The sequence below is a fragment of the Peromyscus leucopus genome, chromosome 12 (assembly GCF_004664715.2).
Source record: "Peromyscus leucopus breed LL Stock chromosome 12, UCI_PerLeu_2.1, whole genome shotgun sequence".
NCBI classification, from domain to species: domain Eukaryota; kingdom Metazoa; phylum Chordata; class Mammalia; order Rodentia; family Cricetidae; genus Peromyscus; species Peromyscus leucopus.
In genome coordinates, this window is record NC_051073.1 from 59,784,994 (window position 1) to 59,811,270 (window position 26,277).

General features: G+C 42.0%; 1 protein-coding gene across 1 annotated transcript in view; it reads right to left on the reverse strand.

Moving 5' to 3' along the window:
* Nucleotides 1-26,277, reverse strand: part of Kpna1 (karyopherin subunit alpha 1) — a 67,686-nt gene that overhangs the window by 40,168 nt on the left and 1,241 nt on the right. The window contains exon 2 of the mRNA XM_028862652.2: nucleotides 8,218-8,351. Coding sequence (XP_028718485.1) covers nucleotides 8,218-8,346 — 129 coding nt within the window. The 5' untranslated portion in view covers nucleotides 8,347-8,351. The remainder of the gene's footprint in view (nucleotides 1-8,217; nucleotides 8,352-26,277) is intronic.

Genomic DNA, 26,277 nt, shown 5'->3' on the forward strand with positions numbered 1-26,277 from the left:
ACACAACCCAAAAGCCTATCACTATCACAATGGACACATTGCTTTAGACTTCGGGTTCCAGCACAGGCTTGTGAGGCAGCTGTAGGTCTAAGCCAGATCCCCAAACACCCTTGGGGTATCTTTTACAAAAATCTATTCAAATTGGGACTATCTGATACCACATGTCCTGAACGCCTGATTTCCCTATGCACTAAAGCCTGGTCACAATACAATCTTGATAACCAAGTCAAGATGACCACCGGGTTGAATTTACCATCATCCATGATCTTGAAAATTTTTGCTGGCATGGAGATAAGTGGTCAGAACTACAAAACCACAAAAACCACAGTTTTTGGATTCTGAGTTCTTGCTCTTCCTTCTGTAGCCAGGGTTCCATGGCCCAGGTCTTGTTGGCTAGGGTCACGGTGCCTCCAGATTACCACTCAGCTGGGAACTAGGACCCTGAACATTCCACGCTGACCGTGGACTAGAGACACAGGCTCTTCCCCTACTCCCTGCCTACCCATCCCCCTTCTACACTGCCACAAGTTCCATTCAGTGGCAAACATTCCTCCCCTTATCCACCCCTCCCCCATTTTCCCCCCACTGGACAAAGATGGAGGACCAACTTCCTCCTCCTTACCCACCTTTCTCTCTTCCCCTCTCCCACTGCTCCTCTCTATCCTTCAATGCTACCACCTACACCCTGGTCCCCATCCACAACACTGGCCTACCTCCCACCCCATCCTCTCAAGTTATCTTCTTATACTCCGTCTCAACAGACTCCTGCCCTCCTCAGCCCTCTCCAAGAGGTAGCTGGAACCGATAGAATTGCTGAATCCACACCCCTCTCCCTTCAGAACCTCTCACAGATAGAAAAGCGGATAGGTTCCTTCTTTGCTAATCCTTCTGTTTATATCAACGAGTTTCATTATCTTTCCCAAGCCTATGATCTGACCTGGCATGACCTCTATGTCATCCAGGCCTCTACCGTCACACGGAGGAGCAAGGTCAAGTTCAGGCAGGAGCAAGACAGTAATGCAGACTAACCCATCTAGTGGACAATATGGTCCCTGTGGGTGACGTGGCGGTGCCAGCTACAGAACCCTACTGGGACAACCAACTGGGTCAGAATGGCCACCAGCAGAGGGAACTCATGGTCCTTGCCCGGAACCTCTACTTGGTTGTGATATTCTCAGCCACTTTGGGGCCACACTCACCTTGGCCCCCACACCCTCTCCTGATTCTCACCCTGTCCCCTTAATAGCCTCACAGGTTCCTACCCCCAGACTGTCCTGTCCCTACTCTCCCGTATCCAGGAGATCTTAAGTATGGGTTATCTCCACCATGATGGTTGCTACTCACCACCAGCAGTCCTAGTTCACCTTAAGGACCCCTCCTCCCTCCCTTCCAGACCCCAGTTTCCTATTTCTGAAACCTATCACCCAGGCCTCAAGCCCATTATTACCTGCCTTTTATCTCAGGGACTTTTAATTCCTATCAACTCACCCTGAAACACCCCCATTGTTCCAGAGTAAGCCTTCCGGTGCTTACCAAGGTGCTGTGGATATCGTTCTGTATAAATAAAATGCTGATTGGCCAGAAGTCAGGCAAGTATAGGCAGGACAAGCAGAGAAGAGAATTCTGGGAACAGGAAGGCTGAGTGAGGAGATGCTACCAGCCGTCGCCATGAGTACCAACACATAAGATAGTGGTCAGCCACGAGCCATGTGGCAAGGTATAGGTTTACAGAAATGGGTTAACTTAAGATGTAAGAACGAGATAGCTAGAAGCCTGAGCCATTAGGCCAAACAGTTTAAATAATATAAGTCTGTGTGTTTATTTTATAAGTGGGCTGTGGGACTGCCGGGGCTTGTCGGGAAACTCTCCAGCTACACTAAGGTGCTTACCGTTTAAAGCAAGACCTCCACCTCATTAATGAGGCAGTTACTCCAACCCACCCAGTGGTTAACAACCCTTACAACCTCCTTTCTAACACCACCCCCAACTTCCCATTTTACAGTCCTGGACATAAAAGACAATTTTTTTTTTTACTGTCCCCTACACCCTGACTCATGCTTCTTCTTTGCCTTCACCTGGGAGGACCCTGACACCTGGACCTCCAAACAGCTTACATGGACTGCACTCTCTTGAGTTTCCAGGACAGCCCTCATTTTTTTGGCCAAGACTTGGCTCAAGATCTTTCGCTCGACTCCATCCTAGCACACTCCTCCAATACATAGATGAACTTCTTCTCTGCAGCCCTCCCTGCCTCTGTCCCAACAGGCCACCTCTCTGCTCCTGACCTACCTCGGCTCCCTTGGATATCCACATCTGAGGCTCAGCTATGCTCTCCCACTGGGGTGTATCTGGGCGTTCAACTCAGCCTGGGGTCTAAGACTTTTTACCTCTCACAGTCTGAGCCCTGTGGGATTTGCATACCCCGGCCCCAGAGGACCAGATTCTCTCATCTTTTGGGCCTGATGAGATTCTTCTGTCACTGGATCCCTAACTTTGCCATTTCGGCCAAGCTCCTGTACCAGGCAGCCAGAGAGACCCCCAAGGGGCCCCTTGCCCACCTGGCCACCATCTGCCGCCACTTCACTTTTCTGTGGGATGCCCTACTAATGGCCCTAGCCCTAGCTCTCCCAGATCCCAATAGACCTTATCACCTTTATACAGAGGAAAGGGTGGGAGTGGCCACCGGGGTTCTAGTCCAACCAGCTGGGCCTTTGTATCGGGCCGTTGCTTTTCTGTCCAAACAACCGGACCCCACTGTCTGGATAGCAGACATGCTTGAGAGCCCTAGCAGCAGCAGCTGAACTCATCCAGGATGCTCTCAAGATCACCCTGTTCCAGCCAATCATGGTATACTCCACCCACCGCCGCCTCTCAGACCTTCTGAGTCATTCTTCTCTCTCCCTGCTTGGGCCCTCCTGAGTCCAAGTCTTTCATTCACTGTTTCTAGGAGACCCCCAAATTACCTTGGCTTCCAGCCCTGCCCTAAACCTTGCAACCCTCCTTCCTGTCCCTTCCTCCTCTGGTACCTCCTCTCACTCCTGCCCAGAGGCTGCGGAGGCCTTACGCTCACCCCAGTCTGATCTATTAGACCAACCCCTCACAAACCCCCAACGCACCCTCTTTGTTGTCGGAAGCTCTTATAGAAAGATCAGGAAACCACCAGGTGTGCATGTTGTGGTCACTTCCACTAAAACAGTTGAAGCGACACACCTGCCAATGAATGGGGACCTCTTCACAAAGGCCAAATTAATTACCTTGACGACTAGAGCATTCTGGATAGCCAAGGGTAAATGGGCTAACATCTCTACTGACTCTAAATATGCCTTTTTAATAGCCATTTTGTCCTTTGGAGGGAAAAGGGCTTCCTCACTACCAAGGGCACTCCCATACTTAATGGACCCTTACAACCAAGCTCTTGTAGGTCCTCGAGATCCTTGCAAAAGTAGTCATAATCCACTGATGGGACACTAGTCCTCCAAGGACCCAGTGGCCTTAGGCAACACCAGGGCTGATTCAGTGGCCTGGGGACTGGCCTTGAACTCCACTGGATCAACAGAACATATTTTGTTTCTGACACCCTCCTGTTAGCCCTGTATCAACCAGAGGAGAGGGATGAACTCCTGAAAAAAGGTGCCACACAGACAAAAAAAGATGGTTGGTTCTACTTAAATAACCACCTCATCCACCTCAGGACCAGGCACTGTCCACCAGTTCAGACATCCACCAGACCTTACACATAGGCCCCAAAGCCTTGTTCTATTTCGTAGAGCCCCTCTTTGACCCCACCCATTTTCAAGCTCGTATTTTACAAGTTCAGTCCTCCTGCCAGATGTGTGCCAAGGCCAACCCATAAGGAGCCCTCCAGATAGATCAGCCCCTGCACCAGCATTGAAGACATCAACCAGGAGAGAACTGGCAGGCTGACTTCACCCACATGCCCACTCATAAAAAGCTTCGTTATCTCCTAACTCTTGTTGACACTTTTACAGGATGGGTACAGACCAGGATGGGTACAGACATTTCCCACCTCCAGGAAACAGCAGATGTGCTGGCTCAGGTAATCCTTGAACTCATCATCGCTCGGTTTGGCATGCCACAGACGAGACAGACAGACAGACAACAGGTCAGCCTTCACTTCCAGGGTCATGGAGTTTGTGTCAGACAGAGGCCCTCGATATCTCCTGGAAACTCCATATTCCCTACCATCCACAATCCTCAGGAAAGGAGGGAAGGGCCAACAGACTCACCCAACAACAGCTTACCATTCATCCTATGCCAGCAAGAAGTAGCTAGACTTGAACTGACACCTATAGACTCAAAAAGGTTGGGATGTTTAGCTGGGAATTCCAATTCAGCTCCCTTCCTCTAGACCCTGCCCTCAGAATACCAGCCAAACTGCAACTCCTCCCCCAAAGCTACTCAAGATCCCACATACAGGGTATTTAAACTGCCTCCTGAAGAACAGCCATGTGGTTTTTCCTGGTCTCCTCTCCTGGTTACATCTCTGGGAGCCAGGGAGATCATCCAGAATGTTTTCCCCAATAAACCTGGCCTTTTTTTTTTTTTTGGCTTGATGTGGATTAATCTATCAGTGGAGTGACTTAATATCGGGGTACAGAAACCTTTCATCTACAAATTTAAACTAAAAAATAAATTAAAAATTAACTTGACATAGAGACATATTGTAGCAAGAATCTTAAAAGTTCTTATTAATAAAATCAAACCTGAGGCCAGTTATTGGGGTCAATGCTGGTAGATCAGAGAGACAGAACAAGCCACAGCTATCTCACCTTGCCAATTCCTCAGCTGGTCTTGTCTCCTCAGACTGGAGGCCTCTGAGTCCTCATCCGGAATGGGTCTCAGCTGAATTACTGCTCAAAAGCCTGAATGCTTAACCAGCCAAAATCTTAACCAGCCAAATGCCACTAGTTTCTAGTCCTCACGCCTTATATATCTTTTTGCTTTCTACCACCACTCCCTGGGATTAAAGGCTGGCTTTCTGGGATTAAAGGCATGTGTCACCATGCTTGGCTATTTCCAATGTGGTCTTGAACTCACAGAGATCCAGAGGGATTTCTATCTCTGGAATGCTAGGATTAAAGGTGTGAGTGCCACTATTTTCTAGCCTTTGAATCTAGTGGCTGTCTGTTCTCTGACCCCAGATTAATTTATTAGAATACACAATATTTTGGGGAACACAATACCGCCACAACATATGCCTTTAGTTGCAGTATTTAGGAGGCAGAGGCTAGCCTGATCTGCACCAAAACTACACAGAGAAACCCTGTCTTGAAAAAAACCAAAAGGATTTTACCTACTACAATGGAACACCAATAGACATTTTAAACCCAACAATACGTAGAAATTTAACATCCATAAGAGTTGAAAGCATCTTACCTAGGAATGAAACCTGGAAACCTCTAGTTTATTTTCCAGTGTTTTAATACTATTTGGCCTCTTCCACTATGTGTGCTAGTCACTCATATCAAAGTAGGAATGTGAAAAGAAAATGTAACCACCCAGGCAATCATGATCTATAGACTGACTACCTCATACACAACAGGTCACCCGAACTCATCAGCCAAGTTAACTGATGGCAGACACTAACAGTCTAGTGTGGTGATATAGTGTCCCCCAATATATTGTGTACCTTAATAAAACTTATCTAGGGTCAGAAAACATTAGATTAGACATAGAGGCCAGAAAATGGTGGCAGACATGCTTTTAATCCTAGCATTCGCGAAGCAGAGATCCAATTGGATCTCTGTGAATTCAAGGCCACACTGAGAACAGAGCCAAGTGTGGTAGCACACATCTTTAATCCCAGGAAGTAATATGGCAGGACACAGAAAGGTATATAAGTTGTGAGGAAACAGGAACTCGAACTCTTAAGTCATGAGGACCAGGAAACTAGAAACGTTTCAGCAGCAGTTCAGCTGAGATCCATTCAGGTGAGGACTCAGAGGCTTTCAGTCTGAAGAAAGAGGATCAGCTGAGGAGTTGGCAAGGTGAGGTTGGCTGTGGCCTGTTGTTTCTCTGATATTTCAGAATTTACCCAATATCTGGCTCTGGGTTTTTTCTTTTTTTTCCTTTTCTTTGGTTTTTCGAGACAGGGTTTCTCTGTGTAGCTTTGCGCCTTTCCTGGGACTCACTTGGTAGCCCAGGCTGGCCTCGAACTCACAGAGATCGGCCTGGCTCTGCCTCCTGAGCGCTGGGATTAAAGGCTTGCGCCACCACCACCCGGCGAGTGTTTTTTTTTTTGTTTTGTTTTGTTTTTTTAATTAAAAAGACAGTTTAGCAATTGGTCTACAGTCCAATTTATCAACCTGTTATTCCAGAAGATACTTCTTTTAAATAAAAAGGCCTTCATTCCTTATCACTTTGGTTTTAATGACCTTTATAGCAATACCATATGACCATGACATATCAAGTCGGCAAGAATCTATAACTCAGTAAACACAAAGTAGGTTCTTTCTGTACAGGAAAATTTTTACTTTCAACTGTCTAAGAAATAAAGGTCATTTACATACGCTGTCTAGATAACAAATATTAATTTCTACTCTGCTGAAAGGGTGGTACTAAGAGACACGGCTAACACTTTATACTTGGCAGAATCAACTGCTACATTTCACTCAGAACTAGCTGCTTCAGTGGCACAAGCCAAGGACCTTCCATTTCCAGGTAGATGAGAAAGCAGCTGTGGGAGATCAACAGGACCACATGAACTCCTGCTTTCCTCATCTTCACTACCTCACAAACCAGGCACGAGGCACTACTTAGTTACCTGTACAAAACAGAATTTACCAAGTGACAAAGGTTTTTTATTTGGGGGCGGGGGGCAGGGGACGATAGACGGATGGACAGACAATGACTGGGTATTTGGTTGACCTGGAATTCGACATGTAGACCAAGCTGGGACAACCAACTCAAAAAAAGTGTGCCTGCCTCTGTCTTCTAAGTACTAGGATTAAAGGTGTACCACCACAGCCAGTTAAAAGTTAAGATTTTAAAGAGAGCAATAGTCCAGAAAATTAAATCCCTAGTACAATTTCAGATTTTTACACAATAAATATGGTAAACTTCCAACTACAAATGCTTTTAGTCAGAAGTATGGTCATATTTGTCAATTTATATACTATGGACATTGAGCTGCTACTTTCAGGAAGTTAAATAAGTAAGAAGTTTTGTTTGTTTTTCAGACAGTCTGTAACCCAGGCTGTCCTCAAACAGCAACAATGTTCTCGCCTCAGCTTCCCAAACAGTTCAAACTACAGCTGTGAGTCACCACATCCAGCTTTGTCTACACTTTTAAAGTGCCAATGAGTCCCTTATCTTCCTATACATTTTCATATTAAAAAAATAATTGGGCTGGAGAGATGGCTCAGTGGTTAAGAGTACTGGCTGCTCTTCCAGAGGACCTGAGTTCAATTCCCAACAACCATCTGTAATGAGATCTGGTGCCCTCTTCTGGCCTGCTGTCATACATGCAGGCAGAACACTGTATACATAATAAATAAATCTTTTTTAAAAATCTATTTCATACAGTATGATGTAATACCTATTTTAAATAATAATAATAATTAAGGGAGCCCATGAGATGGCTCAAGCACTTACTACACTCTGGTACCAACATGTTAGAAGAGACTCAACTCCTCTGAGTCGTCCTCTGACTTACACATGCATCCTTGGCTCCAATACGCCCACCTCCTACCCTGCCCCCCAAGCATCACGCATACACATTAAAAAAATGTAATCTAAATAACAACAACAATCCTCTTTTTTTTTTTTTCCTGAGTCAGGGTTTCTTTGTGTTAACAGCCTTAGCTGTCCTCAAACTCAGAGATCTACCTGCCTCTGCTTCCCAAGTGCTGGGATTAAAGGTGAGCGCCACTACCACCAAGCAATAATAACTCTAAAAGCATTATCCATAATGTCCTTTTGAATAAAATACACGGAGAAAAGATGTACTTCCTGAAATTTCACTTTAAAATATTAGGCATTACTACTGTACAGATAGAGAAACATGAAGCAACTATAGCACACTGATGACAATCACTGAAGTTAAGCTATCAGTTTATGAGGTTCACTGTCCTTTGTCTATTTTCAAACTTGTCAACTCAAATTTATAATTCGAGGCAATGCTTTGTCATCTGAGAATTCAGTAACCCACATGTACAACAGAAGTAGGTGACTGACAGCTGAGCACCAAGAACTTACCTGCTCCTCTCTCTTCTGCTTCCTTAACTGCAGTCCCTCTTCCTCCCTCCTCCTGCGCATCTCATCAGGATTCAGAGATTTGTTCTTATAACTTTTCAGGCGAAAGTTCTCTTTTCCTGGTGTGGTCATGATTTCTAGAAGAACAGAGAGAAAACAGATGAGTTTTAAGAATTGTATTGTTCACTGAGCTCAGCCTTCTATACACCCGTGCACACACGCACACACGCACGCCTGCACGCCCTCCCAGGCGGGCCAGTAGAAGTGGTTATTTCCACATTGTATTCCGTTTATGTATTGGGAGGGAAGGATGCCAGCGCACTGGATGGAGGACGAAGGACAGCTTGCAGGGGTCACTTCTCTCCTTCCACCACAATGGTCTTGAGGATGGAACTTGAGCTGCCAGGCTTGGTGACAAGCATCTGCACAACCTCTCACCAAGTCTATTTCATTTCCAAAAGCTTTATTAAAATATTCAATCCAACAGTTTTTACTATTAACAAGTATTGCAACTATTATATTTTTATACCCTTAAAAAAGAAACCTGTCTTGGCCAGGTGGTGGTGGTACAAGCCTTTAAGTCCAACACTTAGGAGGCATAGGCAGGCAGATCTCTGTGAGTGAGGACAGCCTGGTCTCCAGGACAGTCAGGGCTACAAAAAAAAACCCTGACTCAGAAAAAGAAACTTGTTTCATTTAGCTCACTGGCTATCGTTCTTGTTTTAGACATTCCATACAAACAGAAATCATGTGACAAACAATCTTTTGTTGATAGGCTTCATTTAGCCTAATGTTTTTAAGACTGATTTTCACTGTAGCAAATTATCAATATTCTACTCCTTTCTATGACTAAATAATATTCCACTGTATATGTCTACAACAATTACATTTATCTCTTATCAGCTGATGGACATTTGGGCTACTTCTATCTTTTGGCTATTATGAATCATGCTTCCATAAACATTTATGAAGAAGGTTTCTGCAGACCTTCATATTTTCATTTTCTCATGCATATATAGTTAGGAGTGATCTTGTGTTGTGGATCAGAGTAACTCTATGTTTAATTACTTGAAAACTGCCCATTGCTCTTCCAAGGTGGCTTTATCATTTTATATGCCCATCACCACATGTAAGTTGCAATTTTCTACACCTAGCTAATATGACCTCTTTAATTGAAGTTAAAGGTACGAAGTGGTATCACATGACTTTGATTTACAGTCCTCTGATGACTAATGAAATATAGCATTTTTTCAAATTATTACCTAAGTATGTATCTCTCATTACAATCTATCAGATCCTTTGTCTATTTTTATTGAGTTACTTCTCTTTTCATTGTTGAGTTGTAAGAGATTTTTACAGATTATAGAGAAAACTTAAAAATCTTCATTTTAGGCTGCACGACGGTGGTACACGCCTTTAATCCCAGCACTCAAGGAGGCAGAACTCTGTGAGTACGAGGCCAGCCTGGTCAACTGAGCGAGATCCAGGACAGGTACCAAAACTACACAGAGAAACCCTGTCTTGAAAAAACAAAAACAAACAAACAAAAAATTTTGGACTAGAGATGATTCAGTGATTAAGAGCAACTGCTGCTCTTGCAGAAGACCCGGGTTCAGTTCTCAACACCCATATGGTGACTCACAACTGTCACAGCTCCAGTGGATCTGAAGCCTTCTGATTATACATACATGCAGGTAAAACATTCACATACATAAAATAAAAAATATTTAAAAAGTCTTAATTTTAATGCAAGCCCTAAATAATATCCCTTTTCTTTTCTTATTCATGCTTTTTTATGTCTAGAAATCCTTACGTCTATGTTCCTAAGAGTTTTATACAGGCTTTCTCCTATAATGGTCCATTCTAAGTTAATATTTATATATGGTATGTGGTAAAAGTTGAACTTCATTCTTTTACATGTCTATCCAGTTTTCCAAATGGTATCTAATGATCTTTCAATGATCTTGGCACTTGCTATAGAATACGTACTTGTGGCTGCCCAAAATTTGTATACAAAATCCTAAGTCCCAGTATGACTGTGTGTGAGGTGAGTCCAGTATGACTGACTGGTCATGATGGCAGATCCCTCAGAAATGAGATTAACTCCTTTATAAAAGACACAACCAGTCGTGCATCACAGCACACTCCTTTAATCCCAGCACTCAGGAAGCACAGGCAGGTAGATCTTCTGAGTTGAGGTCAGCCTGGTCTACATAGTGAGTCTGGAACAAGTTAGGGATACATAGAGAAACCCTATCTCAAAACAAACAAACAAACAAACAAACAAAAAAACAAGTTTTGTTTGCCCCTTCTGTCAAGTGAAAAGACAGGCATCTATAAACCATAAAACAGCCTCTTTGCCAAATACTGAAATGTACTAGAATCTTGATCTTGTACTTTCCAGCCTCCAGAACCATGAGAAAGGAATTTTTGTTACTTGTGAATCATACAGCTACCTAACAGCACTCTTTTGTTGATAACTCGTTTGTTATATATAGGTTTAACTTTATGACTTTCAATTCTATTCAATTGCTCTTTGAATTATCAATGCCTTGTGTAAAATAAGCTGTAGAAGAAGGAAGTGTGTGCCTTCCTCTAAGTTCTCTTAAAAGACTGTCTTAGCTGGGCGGTGGTGGCGCATACCTTTAATGCCAGCATTCAGGAGGCAGAGCCAGGCAAATCTCTGTGAGTTCGAGGCCAGCCTGGGCTACAGAGTGAGATCCAGAACAGGCACCAAAACTATACAAAAAACCCTGTTGGGGGTGGAGTAGGGGAGGGGGGCCTGTCTTAGCCATTACAGATCTCTTGTACTTCCACATCAATTTTCAGAACCAGTCTGTAAAGTTCTACAAACAGCTCAAATTCTGATAGCATTGTAATGAATCTATAGATCACTTTGAGGAGTATTGCCATAAGAGTTAAACATTCCAAATATTAAGGCAAGATAACTTCCAATTTATAGTTTTGATATTTCTAACTATTTTTTTAACCTTTATTCCAATGTGTGTGCGTGGGTGGGTGCGTACTTGCGTGCGCATGTTTGTGCACCATATATGTGCCTGGTGCCTCTTGGGAGATCAGAAAGGGGGTGTTGGTTGCCCTGGAACTAAATTTTAGACAATTATGAGCCACTATCTGAGTGCTGGGAACCAAACCCAGGTCTTCTGCAAGAACAGCAAGTACTCTGCTCTGCTAAACCATCTCCCCAGCTCCCCCTAATAATGTTTATACACAATTCTGAGTATAAAATTTACATTTCTTTTGCTAAGCATATACTTAAATATTTTTTCATGTTTTATATCCTGGTGAGTCATTTTGATTTTATTTTAGGTTATTCACCACATGTCTATAGAAACACAACTTACTGTTATGGGGGTTTTGTTTGGTTGGCTTAGTTTTCGCCTGTTTTTAACACAGTGCTTCATGTAGCTAGCCCAAGCTGGCCTCAAGCCCCACCTCCCAAGGACTAGGATTCTAGGCGTGCACCACCACACCCAGTTTCAAATGGTTTGTAAATATTGACCTAAAATGTCCTTCAATCTTGCTGAGCTTATTAGTGTTAACATAATTTCAGTAGATATACAAGATCATTTCCTGTACAGATCACTTAGAAGTATACTTATCCTTACTAATCTTGGTACCTTTGTCTTCTTTACTTTCCTAGTTAAAGCTTTCAATACAAAGTTGAGCAGAGGTGGAGAATAGACATCCAAGGAAAGCAACCATTTACTATTAAGCATGACATTACCCTTGAGAGTTTTTTTTAATTTTTAACTTGTGTATATGTGTAGGTTGTGTCTGTTTGAGTATGTTATTTGTGCTTGGGTACCCACCAAGGCCAGAGGAGGGCGTCAGAAGCCCGGAAGCTCGAGTTACAGGTGGTTTTGAGTACTGATAAGCTAAGGGCCTCTAGAAGAGCAGGAAGCGCTCTTGTGTTTTGGTTGTGAGCCTAGCCTTTGACAGTTAAGTCATCTCTCCAGCCCAGGAAGTACTCTTAACCACTAAACCATCTGTTTTCCATGGGTGTGCTCTGCCATGTTGAGAAGCTCCTTTCTATTCCTAGGTGCGTGTTTCCACCACTGAAGGAATTTGGACTTTGTCAAATGCTTTTTCTGTCTAATGAGATGTACTTTTTGTTTTTATTTTACTAATATATTACATTAACATGTTTTAGACTTTAAACCAATCCTTCATCTCTAGGAAAAAATCCCATCTGACTATAATGTGTAAGTCTTTTGAAACACTGTTGGGCTCCACGTAAGGACTCTATTGAGGATTGTGTTCAAATTACAGTATTAGTCTGTACTTTTTTGTGACTATCTTGTCTGGCTTTGGTATCTAGACTTTGGTATGGGCTTTATAAAATGAGTTGGATGTTGAAAGACTTTGTAAAGCATTAGTGTAAGTCTTCAGATGTCTGGCAGAATTCAGGCATGAAGCCAGCAGGCCTAAGCTTGCTTCTCTCTGTGAGCAGCTTGTTCCACAGCTCCACACCTTACAGCCTACATCACAGTCACTCCTCACTTAGACAGCTTTGACAGATCCATATCTGTTTCATCTAAGCCCTTACTACAATGCAACAGTTGCTGACACTTTTTTATAATCTTTTTTACTGTAAGGTAGTGAGCTAGTAATATTCCCCAACCTTCCTTCAGTTTTGCATACAGTAACCTTCCTCCTTTCCCGTGGTTTTACTTTCCAAAATATCCATGATCAACCAATAATCCAAACCTAGAAAATTCCAGAAATAAGTAATTCCTAAGTTTGACACTGCCCATCATTCTAACAGTTGTTGAATACTGACATCATCCCACTCCATCAGTCAGGGAAGTGAATCATTACTTTGCCCAGTATACTCATGCTATATCCACTACCTACTTGTTAGTAACTAAGCAGTCATTGTGGTCATCAAACCAACTGTCATCATACTACAATGTTTGTATGTAAGATTCAGTATTACCTGGTTTCAAATACCCACTGAGGAAAATGTCTCCCCCAAAAGACAATGGAGAAATACTGTACTTGGTTTACAGTTTGTTTCCTCATTGACCTACTACCTAGTTGTTCTGTTTACTACCTAAAGTACAGTAATGAAGTATCTTTACTCTTATTGAATTATTCAATTATACTTTCATTTATGACACAAACACAAGCAAGCAAGCACGCACGCGCGCACACATACACTCTCTCTCTCTCCTCATTTACTATATAGCCCTTGTCTTTGGGGTGGTGGGGGGTGGGGGGAGATGGGCTAGAGAGATGACCTAGTAGTAAGGAGTGCATATTGCTCTTGCAGAGGACCCATGTCAGGTGGCTCACAACCATCTGTAATTCCAGCTCCAGGGGACCTGACACCCCTGTCCACTACTGCAGACATCTACACTCAGGTTTGTGCACACAGGCAGACAGACTCAAGCCACGCACAAAAAGAGGTCAGACATGGTAGCTTAATCCTGTGATCCTAAAACTTGGGAGATGGAGACAAGAGATTAAGATTTCAAGGTCCCCCTTAGCTACATAGCAAGTTCAAGGCTGAGGGAAATCTGGTCTACATAAGACAGCCTGTCTTAAAATAAAGTTTTCCCAATTAAATTTCTAAAATCTAAAAATATTTTCATGAAAAGCTTCATTCAGTTATTTTTTTCCTAAAGAAATAAGTAATTGGCTCTCGCAAAGGAGAAACCCCTTAAAAATCCTAAAGGCAAAAAAGAAAGTCAGAACTTGTTGATAGAAAGTAGTTTTACTGGCTCTGGGCAGTAATAAAGAATGTAAAATGTAGCCTGGCAGAGGAGGCTCAGGTCTTTGATCCCAGCACTCAGGTGGATCTCTGAGTTGGAGGCCAGCCTTGACTACAGAGTAAATTTCAGAATAGCCAAGACTACACAAAGAAACTGTCTAAAAAAAAAAAAAAAAAAAAAAAAAAAAAGTGTATATTTAAAAGACATAAACCAAGCCTGGCAGCACACCTTTAGTCCCAGCATTCAGGAGGCAGAGGCAGGGAGATCTGTATGAGTCCCAGGCCAGCCTGGACAGCCAGGGCTACAGAGAGACTCTGTCTCAAACAACAAGGGCTTGAAAAAAAAAAAGGGGGGCGGGGGACTCAGTTGTATCTTTTTATTAAAGTGCCTAAGAGAACCAATTAAATAACGCTATTAGATTCCTCTGAAGTTTGGTTCCTCCATTTCTACAATGGAGATATTAAGACCTCATAAGGTAAAGTGAACATAACATTTCATAGCATACTTGCACTGCCTGATCTGTTTATGTGTCAAACTTGATATATGAAGAATGAAGGAAGGGCTATAAATAACTCCAAGTGCTTAGAGATCTCCATGGCTCTAAAGAGTAGATGGTAGGCCTGGTGGCGCACGCCTTTAATCCCAGCACTCGGGAGGCAGAGCCAGGCGGATCTCTGTGAGTTCGAGGCCAGCCTGGACTACCAAGTGAGTCCCAGGAAAGGCGCAAAACTACACAGAGAAACCCTGTCTCAAAAAAAAAAAAAGAGTAGATGGTAGCTGGACTAAGTAAGGTACAGTTCTAATATCCTGAGTTCAATCTCCAATACCAAAAGAAAACCAAGGAAAAAAAAGTACTTCAGCTAAGTTGTAAAGGATAGAAAAGATTTTAGCAGACGAGGTTAAAAGAGAAAATTCCACAAAACAAAACAGACACAGAAGTTAGAGAGGGGCTGGAAAGATGGCTCAGTGGTTAAAAGGGGACCAGAGTTGGGTTTCCATCATCCATGTCCAATGGAACAGAACCTGTAACTCTAGTTCCAGATCTGACACAGTCTTCAGGCCTCTGTGAGCATTACACACAAGCACGCACGCACGCACCCAAAGTTGACATTATCTACTCCTGTCAGTTACCGCTCTCTGTTCCAGCTCCTTATCCACATCAGAACTATCCACCTGCAACAGCTCTAAACCATGCTCTCAACCTCAGATGCCTGTTCACTTTACCCTCCACACAGCTCTCAGGTTAACTCCAATACTTCACTGACTTACTTCAACGTAAGAACCTATAATGCCTTTGCCACTGCTTTGATCAACTTTGAACTTTTTTGTCTAGAAGATGCTTTCACCTCAATTCATTTAGCAATACTTCTACTCTCTGCCAATCTATATCCAAAACTCACTGACTGAAGATTCTTTTTCTATTATATTCAAACATTATATATTCCCAGCATGCTGAGTCAGCCTATCCCATCAGTAAACCTGAAAAATATCCTAAATGGGCTAAACATTGCACAGCTACTATTCACAAATATACCATGAAAACAAACCTTTTTTGAAATGCATATTGGGGTTTTATCTGTATGCATGTCTGTGCATTATGTGTCTGCTTAGTGCCCACAGAGACCACAAGAGAGCAGTGGATCCCCTGAGGCTAGAGTTATGGACAATTGTGAGCCACCATGTGGATGATGGGAAGTGAATTCCTGTGCTCTGGAAGAAAAGTCAGTGCTCCTAACTACTGAGCCATCTCTCTAGCCTCCACATGCAAGCACTCTTTTTTTCCCCTTTTGGTTTTTCAAGACAGGGTTTCTCTGTGTAGCCCTGGGTGTCCTGGAACTCACTTTATAGACCAGGCTGGCCTTGAACTCACAGAGCTCAGCCTGTCTCTGCCTCCCAAGTGCTGTGATTAAAGGTGTGCAACACCACCAAGCCAGCAAGCACTCTTTATTACATTATTAAGAAATGGCATACCATCTTATTAAGAAAATTAAAATGTGACTTTAACATGGAAAACTAAAATTATAAGAAAGCATTACAGCCAGTTGGTGGTGGGGCAAACCTTTAATCCCAGCAATTGAGAGGCAGAGGCAAACCGATCTCAGAGTTCAAGGCCAGCCTGATCTACAGAGCGAGTTCCAGGACAGCCAAGGCTACAGAGAGAAACCCTGTGTGTGTGTGGGGGGGGGGGGGTGTTACATCTCTAAGACTACAACCCAGGGGGCTTCTTACACAGGCCATAGAATAATATACCAATTATTGGAATTCCACAGTGAGTGCATACATGCAGCAAAACAAAAAGTTCCCAACAGTAAAAATAAATAAATGAATAAATAAAATTAAGTGCAGCTATGTGTGGTGATGACTCAGTCCCATAAACCCAACCCATAGGAGGCTGAGGCAGGGTTTACTTAACAGTCTCAGGATAGCTTGGCCTACAGACTGAGTTCTAGGACAGCCTGGGTTGTAACCCAAGTTCAGTTATAAGTTTGTAGAGCGAGTCTCTAAATCAGTGGTTCTCAAACTGCGTTGCCAACACCTTTGGGAGAGGGAGAAACGATCCTTTCACAGGTTGCCTAAGGCCATAGGAAAACAGGTATTTATATTATGAACCATAACAGTAGCAAAATTACAGTTATGAAGCAGCAATGAAATTAATTTTATGGTTGAGGGTCACCACAATATGAGGAACTGTATTAAAAGGTCACAGCTTAGGAAGGTTGAGAGCCACTCTCTAAACAAACAGGACAGGGTGTATGACAAAACTTCTGAAGAATCACAGGGACTAGGTTCTAGGGCCAGAATGATAGCTCAGAAAGTGAATATACTTGCAAAGCAACCCTAATGACCAGAATTCCACCTCCAGAACCCATAGTGGAAGAACTGACTCCATGCTGCTCATGGTCCATGAGTGCCCTCCCACATCACACACGATAAAATTAAAAAAAAAAAAAAAAAAAAAAAAAAAAAAAAAAAAACACAAGAACACTTAATGGGAAGGTTGCAAAGTTTACACAACAGCCAAAATTTAAATCTAAATACGTAATGAATTTGTGGTTTCTGGCAAAGCTAGTATATGCTGCATCGTGTAACTTCACTGAAGCCTGGTTATTACACATGCAGGCACTTCGTACAGTGTACACACAAGTTACATAATACTATCAAAAGCTGCCCAAATGATCTCAGCTTACTTTTCAAACTATTGTGTTATGAATTGCAGTGGGTTTTAAAAACTTTTGCCGAGCGGTGGTGGCGCACGCCTTTAATCCCAGCACTCGGAAGGCAGAGCCAGGTGGATCTTTGTGAGTTGGAGGCCAGCCTGGTCTACAAAGCAAGTTCCAAGAAAGGCGCAAAGCTACACAGAGAAACCCTGTCTTGAAAAACAAAAACAAAAACAAAAACCACTTTTATTATGAGTGTATTACCCATATGTATGTACGTATGTGTGTGTGCCCACATGTGTACAGTGCCTGTGGGCATTGGATTCCCCTGGAACTGAAGTTATACAGATGGTTGTGAGCTACCATGTGGGTGCTGAGAACCAAAACCAGGTCTTCTGCAGGAGCAGTGTGCTGGCCAGTTTTATGTCCACTTAACAAAAGCAGAGTCATCAGAGAGGAGGAAGGAAGCCTCAATTAAGAAAATACCTCCATAAAATGGAGCTGTAGGCAATGCCTGAGGGCATTTTCTTTTTTTTTTTTTTTTTTTTTTTTTTTTTTTATTTGGGAAAAGTGCTTCTTACAAAAGGGCAGCTGCAAAGTACAGAGACCTCGCACGATGACTTGTTTTCTTAAGTGAAAGAACGGTGTGTTCCGGAAGCAAGCAGAGGACAAATCCAGCATCTCAATTATTTCCGAAAGAGACGCAACAAAATGCAAAGTGAAATTCCCATCAAGGAACTCTAGCAACTTAACTTTCGCTGTCTTGCGGTGCCACACCCTCCCTTTCTAAGTGGAAATGGGTTTATTACTACTGCAAACAATCCCTAGTACAACCAACACCTCAGTTTGGAATCACCTGTCTACTTCAAAGCTCAGGATGGAATGAGCAGATACCACAAACAAAAGAGACTCTACAAATCCTCAAACGAGGACAAAGTTTTTCCAAAAAGTGCCTCAATGAAAAGCTAGACATAAAACACTCAATACAATGGTGTGTCCAAGACCTAGCTTGCACTGATAAGCAGGTCATTTAACCTCTATGGCTGATCCATTTCTCTAGCAGACAGACAGACAGACAGAGCTACTACTAGCACTGCTATGTTAACAACTACGGACACACTGCTTGGTCCTTTACCATCTACCTGCCACACACGGCTGAAACCACTAATCCATGTCTGCCACTAAGGCTAAGATACTGCACCTATGCAGATGGGAAGCTGCTCACATGCTCAATCACGCTCACCACCAAGTCCATCCATCCTTGGAGTTAACTGCCAACTCTGCATTGATAGAACGTCACTGCATCCTTCATGTGTTTCTAGATTTTTCTCAGGTTAACCTCAACACATTTGCACCGGGTTCTGGTTACTCAGTAGTAGTATTCCTTGCGTGCAATGAAACAAGAGCCCCAAACCACAAGACAAGCACGTGTGATGGGATTACAGGGCAGGGACAGATTCACACCACAAAGGTGCAGATCTCACAGAAGCCTCAAGGAGCCCTCCTACGTCTAGCGCAGAGGGCATTTTCTTAATAGGAGGGCCCAGCCCAGTGAGTAGTGCCATGCCTGGGCTGGTGGTCCTGGGTTCTACAAGAAAGCAGGCTGAGAAAGCCATGAGGAGCAAGCCAGTGAGGAGCACTCCTCCTCAATGGCCTCTGCATCAGCTCCTGCCTGCAGGTTCCAGCCATGTATGAGTTCCTGTCCTGCCTTTGATTCACTGTGATATGGAAGTGTAAGCTAAATAAACCCTTCCTCCCTGAGTTGCTTTCAGTCATGACAGCAATATTAACCCTAACTAGGACAAGAAGCAAGTGCCATCTTTGCCATTTCTCTAGTCCCAATTGCAGTGTTTTACTAAACATACAAAGTCTTCTGCTTTTACAGAAAACATAATGGTTAATTTTAGAAAATAAAGACTTAATATTTTCCTACAGTTCAACCTCAGCAGATATTAGGCACTGCATTACAAGGTTTGATTCTCTCAAAGTTGCTATTTGAGTTTAAAAAAAAAAAATCCTTCTACTTCAATTTTGGCTTGGTAGGATCAGGTCAGAATTTCCAACCACTATTAAATAGCCCTCAGCACACGGCTACCACTTTGTACTAGGTATTTACGTGAAGCAGTAGTCTCAGCACTGTTAACTATAAAATCGTAGAATCTACCAACTCTGAAAAGTGCTGAAGATGTTCTACATCTTGCAACATCAAACATTCAGCCAAGATTTAATACTTCACAGAAAAATAAACACATAACTGACTCATACAAATTTGCTTTCGTCTTTAATAAGTGGTAGAAGTACATTTATATCAAAGAACTACTTTAAAATAATTTGTTATTTATTATCAGTAAATGCCTGATCTGCATTCCTATTTGTATTACACTCACATACTCAGGCTGCATAAAAATTTCTTGGGCAAAAATGGTCTCTAGTGGAGAAGTTTAAACTCTGGTATGTACAAAATAAATTGCACACACATACACCTTGATACATATTTTATTTCACAATAAATCACGAATAATCACAACTGCAAATATTCACAGATTAGCCACATAAGAGTACTGTGATTACACAATGCTACAGGAAAGAATGAAATTAGAGCTCAGAAATTTTTTTAATATTTTTCTTTTTTTAATTTTTTTTTTTTTTTTTTTTTTTTTTTTTGTTTTTCGAGACAGTTTCTCTGTGTAGCTTTGCGCTTTCTGAACTCACTTGGTAGCCAGCTGGCCTCGAACTCACAGAGATCCGCCTGGCTCTGCCCCGAGTGCTGGGAATAAAGGCGTGCGCCACCACCGCCCGGCATAATATTTATTTATTATGTGACAGTGTTTTGACTGTATACCAGAAGAGGGCATCAAATTTCATTATAGATGGTTGTGAGCTGCCATGTGGTTGCTGGGAATTGTACTCAGGACCTCTGGGAGAGGAGTCAGTGCTCTTAACCTCTGAGCCATCTCTCCAGCCCGAGCACAGAAATTTAAGACAGATAATTTAAAGTATCCTATATAATCTGGTATGTCAAAATTGAGATGCAATCAACTTTAAAATTCTTTTTACTTAAGGGACAAGAAATAACAAATTTTCCAAGCCTCAGAAACAATTTTCCAGTTTTTAAGGATCTATAGAATGCAGCTTTTTTAAAAAAAGATTTATATATATATATATATATATACACACACACACACACACACACATACACACACACACACATATATATATACATATATATATGGGTGTTTTGTCTTCATATACATTTGCACACCAGAAGAGGGTATTGGATCCTATGGGACTGCAGTAATAGATAGTTGTGAGCCACCATATAGGTGGTGGGAGTTGAACTCAGGACCTTTGGAAGAAGAGTCAATGCCTTGGGTGATCTTTAAAAAAATAAAAGAAAAAAGAAAAAGCGGGGAGTAAGGGGGATGGAAATATAACTCAGTTCGTAGAGGGCTTCTCTACCATGCTGAGGTTCCATCCCCAGCACCACATTAAAGAAAAAAAGAAAAAAAAGAAAACAGGTACTGGAGAGATAACACAGAGGTTAGGAATACTGACTGCTCTTGCAGAGATCCTGAGTTCAATTCCCAGCAACCACATGGTGGCTCACAACCATCTGTAATAAGATCTGGTGCCCAGTTGTCTAGCCTCTGGGGGTATCAGGCACTAAAGTATTGCACAGACATGCATGTAGACAAATCACCCATACACATAAAAATAAAATTGGTCTCGAAAAACCAAAAAAAATAAAAATAAAAGTAAATAAAATAAAATAAAATTGGAAAAAAAATAAAAAATGCTTGTCATTTAAGAAAGTTAGTTCGAGGTCACCCATCCTCTAGGCAAGCCTGGATACATAAGATCCATCTCGGGAAATTAAGAAAGTACACACGTACGTACGTGTACACACACACACACACACACACACACACACACACAGAGTTTATGAAATTTCAAACGTTAAAAATAATATCCTAAAAGCTATGGGACATACGAAAGGGAAAAACAACAACAATAAACCCTCAAAACAGCAAGGTTGGAGAAAGTTTTCAAGAATGAAAACTTGAATTTGGATCCTCAGCTCCCAGGTAAAGGCCGGATGTAGCACATAAATCTGTAAACCCAGAGCTGGGGTGGGGTGATTCTGTCCCAATGTTGGGATAATTCTTGAGCTCCTGATTCAGTGAGACCCTGTTTTCAAATAATAATGTTGAGGGGCTAGGGGCACTGAACTTGCTCTTACAGAGGGCACAAGTTCAGTTCCCGGCATCCATGTAAGGCATCTCACAACTGCCTGTGACTCCAGAGACAGGGAATGCAAAGCCTCAGGCCACCACCACCTGCACTCACATCCACAAAGATACACACACACACACACACACACACACACACACACACACAATTAGAAATAATAAAAAAAGACCGAGACTGTCCGAGAAAGCTATCCACTGCCTTTGGCACCCGCACTCATAGGCATGCTGTGCACGCACACCAAGTACAGGTGGATACGCCACACCCGCAGGACATCTTCAAAACAGCTTACAACCTCCACAGCAACACTGGAAGGAAGCCGTAGAGGTTCTGCTTTTACTTAACTCTGAGCAAAAATAATTTTCAATCTTGAATTTCACACCCAGCAAAATTACTGGTCAATGTGAAAGTAAAATAAATTTTTTTGCACTCATTCAAGATCTGAAAAGTTCTTACTGCCATGTACTATGTGAGTTATCAAGAGGACATACTCCAAAGAAATTAATAAAAAATAAAATAAAAAATTTTAAAAAAAACAAGGAAAAAAGATGATCCAATAAAGAAGAGAATTTTAAGGATGACATAAAGAGATATCTCAAGATAAGAATGTAAACATAGACGAAAACCACCAATCCAGATTATATTAAAAAGAACAGGGGCTGGAGAGATGGCTCAGCGGTTAAGAGCACTCACTGACTGTCTCTGTAGACCAGGTTGGCCTTGAACTCACAGAGATTCACCTGCCTCTGCCTCCTGAGTGCTGGGATTAAAGGCGTGAACCCACTGCTGCCCGGCAAGAGAGGCAGAAGAATCCTGAGTTCCAGACCAGCCGCCTGGCTTAATAGTGATACCATCTCAAAAAGCCAAAAACAGAAAATAAAGAGGACAATGATTCCAAGAAAGAGCTCAAAAAATGAAGCGACTCTACTTCATAAACATATTAATTCCCACATAAACATCAATTTGTCAACAGGAAATTATATCATAGTAGTCAATATGGTTCAGCTATATTTACAGTTATATTAATAGATACTATGGTAACTATATTGAGAAGGGAGGGGCAGTGTAAGTTTAGGTGGAGCTGATAGCATAACATCTATACTTTACTCTGAGGAAAAGCCATATCAAGAAATAAGCTAGGTGCTGGGCAGTGGTGGTGCATGCCTTTAATCCCAGCACTCATCGATGCGGAAGCAGGCAGATCTCTATGAGTTCGAGGCCAGCTTGGTCTACAGAATGAGTTCCAGGACATCCAGAGCTACACAGAGAAACCCTGTCTCAAAAAATGAATGAATGAATGAATGAATAAATAAGCAAGCAAGGCATGGTGATGTATCCTTGATCCCAGCACTCTGGGTGGCAAAGAAAGGTGGATCAATTTGAGTTCAAGGTCTGTGAATTTGAGGCCAGCCTCGTCTACACAGCAAGTCCCAGGCAGCTACAACTACAGTGAGACCATTAAAGATAAATTTAAGCTACAGAACTTAAAAGGGGGGGGGGGTGAGGGAGGCAATAAAACAAAGGTATTTATTAATATAAAGTGAGGTACTGTCTAATGTATAGAGATGGAACAGGGGTGGCAGCTTTTTTGTTATCCTGTTTTAAAACTGAGGAAATTTTAATGGTCATGAAACAAGGAACTTAAGACAATCTCTTAAGTGTAAATAAATTTGGCCTCTAGTTTGTTCTGATGTAAATAAAGATGGAACTGCTGACAAAGCCAAGCTTTAATGACTGGTATAAGTATATTACAAATAGCCTTATGGCTTGAATCTCGGCCCCACCACTTTCTGTGAAGTGGGGCAAGTTACCTAATCAGGCAGTAAGACAACCTCCTCCTCAGGTGGTTTTGCAAGGACAATTATTGAAAAATCTCTGATGTAGACAGAGCTGACCCATATGAATTTTCCTTCTTTCTGTGAGTCTTTCTATTCCTCAGTTAGAAGCCCTCATTCTGACCCCAAGCTGTCTTGTTGGTCACAAAGCATAAGAGAATGGACACATGGACAACTCAGCACATATCCTTGTTGGTGCTGGAAAACCATTCATGATGAGCAAGCAGACTTATCTCTGTATATGAAGGGCAGCATTCTTCTTGTTATATGAAGAGGATTATCCCCATTATCCACATTCTGGATTAGTGCCAGCTCTCAAGAATTATCCCAATTAGTCTACAACATTGGGACAGAATTTTTTTTTTTCTTTTCTCATTTAGGTCTATTTTGCACTGTTGCTAAGGTCTTAAAAAAAAAAAAAAAAAAGAACAAACTACAATTCATAGGTCCTCATTCCCACATTTTCAGTGCACTACTTCACAATCCTTCCAACCAAAGTCCCATCTATACTACATCACGGAAAGAGAGAAATCAGCTCAATTCAGCTAAATGAATTATTATAGCCAACATTCTGATTATTAATTACACCTAAATTCACAATCCAAACAACATACAAAGATAACAAAACAAAACAAGAGTATTAAGGGATTATCCTTTACCAATAAGTCAGTATCTAGCCAATCAAAGGTCTTAACTTTTGTTTTGGTTCATGTAGGCCAGGTAGGCTTCATACTCACTTTGTGCTGAGGATGGTTTCAGCTCCTAATATCCTATCTCCACCTCCCAAGTACTGGTGCTAACCCTAGAAATAACAAGATTTAATCCTATTCTCTGTGTATGGGGAAAGGTAAAATGATAAAATATTGAAAGCACCAGAAACAAAAGCAAAAATAGCCCAAGAAATGACTGTCTGTTATAAAACAATTTATGACATAATTGAGGATGAAGAAAATTACAAAAATTGAACCCACTGAAACTCCTATCAGTCAACAGAGACAATACATTTGCCTAATAAAGGCAATCATTTATTTAAAAATAATAATAAAAAAGGAAAACGAGAGAAAGCCAGGGCTGGAAGTATAGCTCAGCACGAGAGCTGCTGCTCCTGCAGAGGACCCAAATCTGGTTCCCAGCACGTCCATGTTGGACAGCTGACACCCACCTGTAATTCCAGCTCCACGGGATTCAACACCACCCTCTTAGGGCCTCTTCCACAGGCAACCCCACACATGCAGCATACACTCACATATGCACTTAGTAAAATTATGCTTTTAGAGAAAAAGCCAGGGCTAGGGAGATTGCTCAGTGGGTAAGAGCTCTTGCTGGGAAAGGATGAGGATATGAGTTTCACTCCCCAGCACCCTAATAAAAAAAAATAGGGATATGGATGCACATGACTATAAAGCAGGCATTGGGGAGCAGAGATGTGCAGATAGATCCCTGGAGCTCAACTACCAGCCAGCTAGCCAAACTTCAGATTCATTGAGACCCTTTCTCAAGGCAGTAAGACAAAAATCAATAAAGGAAGATGCCCAAAGTCTTTCTCTAGCTTCCACATGCACACATATGAGCACAGGAACCTGGACAGTCATGTGCTTGCAGTCCACATATATATACCCGATACATATAAATTAAAAAGTTTAAAAAACTACTACATGCAACAAAATTTTGGTGTGTGTGTGTGTGTGTGTGTGTGTGTGTGTGTGTGTGTGTGTGTTTCCATTTGGTATATGTCAATTCCAAATAAAAAGTCAAGATATGCAACATTCCATGAAGACCACCAAAAAAAAACACATAATGCAAGGACTGGGGACATAGTCCTGTGGCAGAGCAAAGGACTAGTATGTGTTAAGTCCAGGAAATGGATCCCTGGCCCCACAAAAATAAAAGGTGCATAACAGCCTGGCACAGTGGGACACACTTTTACTCCCAGCACATGTGAGGCAGAGGCAGGTGGATCTCTTGTGAGTTTGAGGCCAGCCAGATCTCAAAGAGAGACCCTGTCTCAAAAGAAGAACAACAACAACAAAAAAAAATGTATTCAAGTATTTGATTTCAGGTAGTATTTTTATTCTCACTACTTTACCAGAGGTTTTCCACATTTGATTTTGTCAGACTTTTGGTAGGGTTGGGGGTCAACTCCAGGCCTCTAGCATGCTACACACCTGCCTTATTCTAGGTTTTGCTTTCTTGATTTGTGACAGGGTCAAGTCAAGGCTGGCTTCAAACTCAAGATCTTCCTGCCTCTGTCTTTTAAGTGCTAGTATTAGGCACAAGCTATTAGCTCTTACTCTTTTATCAATGAGTAATTTGTTTCCCTATAACTAAGATTTTTAAGAATTAAGCTGTCTTCTTCCAGTGATTTCTGGACCAGAGAGATAGTCGAGCAGTTAAGAGCACTTGCTGCTCTTACAAAGGACTCAGGTCTGGTTCCCAGTGCCCATAAGGCAGCTCAAACCATCTGCAAATCCAGTTTCTGAGGATCTAACACCCTCTTCTGGTCTCTGCAAGCACCAGGCACCATCATGATGCACATACATATACGCAGGAAAAACACTCATACACGTAAAAAATAAAGTATTTTTAAGAAGCAAGCTATTCTGAAAACTAATACTGTGCTCTTCTGTGCGTTCATTCATACTAGAAAACGTTACCATCTACTTCAAAGTTACTGTAAATTTACTTTTACTTCTTTACTTCCTCTCAGGCCTCCATCTTAAAACTGTGTATCACATAAAACAGTAAACTACCAAGAACAAATTATTTCAGCAAAACTACAGAGCTAAACCATTCTCAGTTTCCTTTCAAAATTTAGACCTTGCAGCCTTTAAAATGGAGGAAGGAGTCAGGTGTGACAGCACAGGTCTTTAATTCCAGGAGTCAGAGGCAGGTGGATCTCTGAGTTCCATGACAGCCTGGTCTATGTATGAGTTCCAGGGGCAGTCAGGGCTATGTAATGAGGGCCTGTCTCAAAATATGAGTAAATCAGGCGTGCTGTTGTACCAGTAACCCCAGCACTTGAAAGGCTGAGGCAGGACTGTTCTGAATTCAAGACAACCATGGGCTATGCATCCAGTGCTAGTC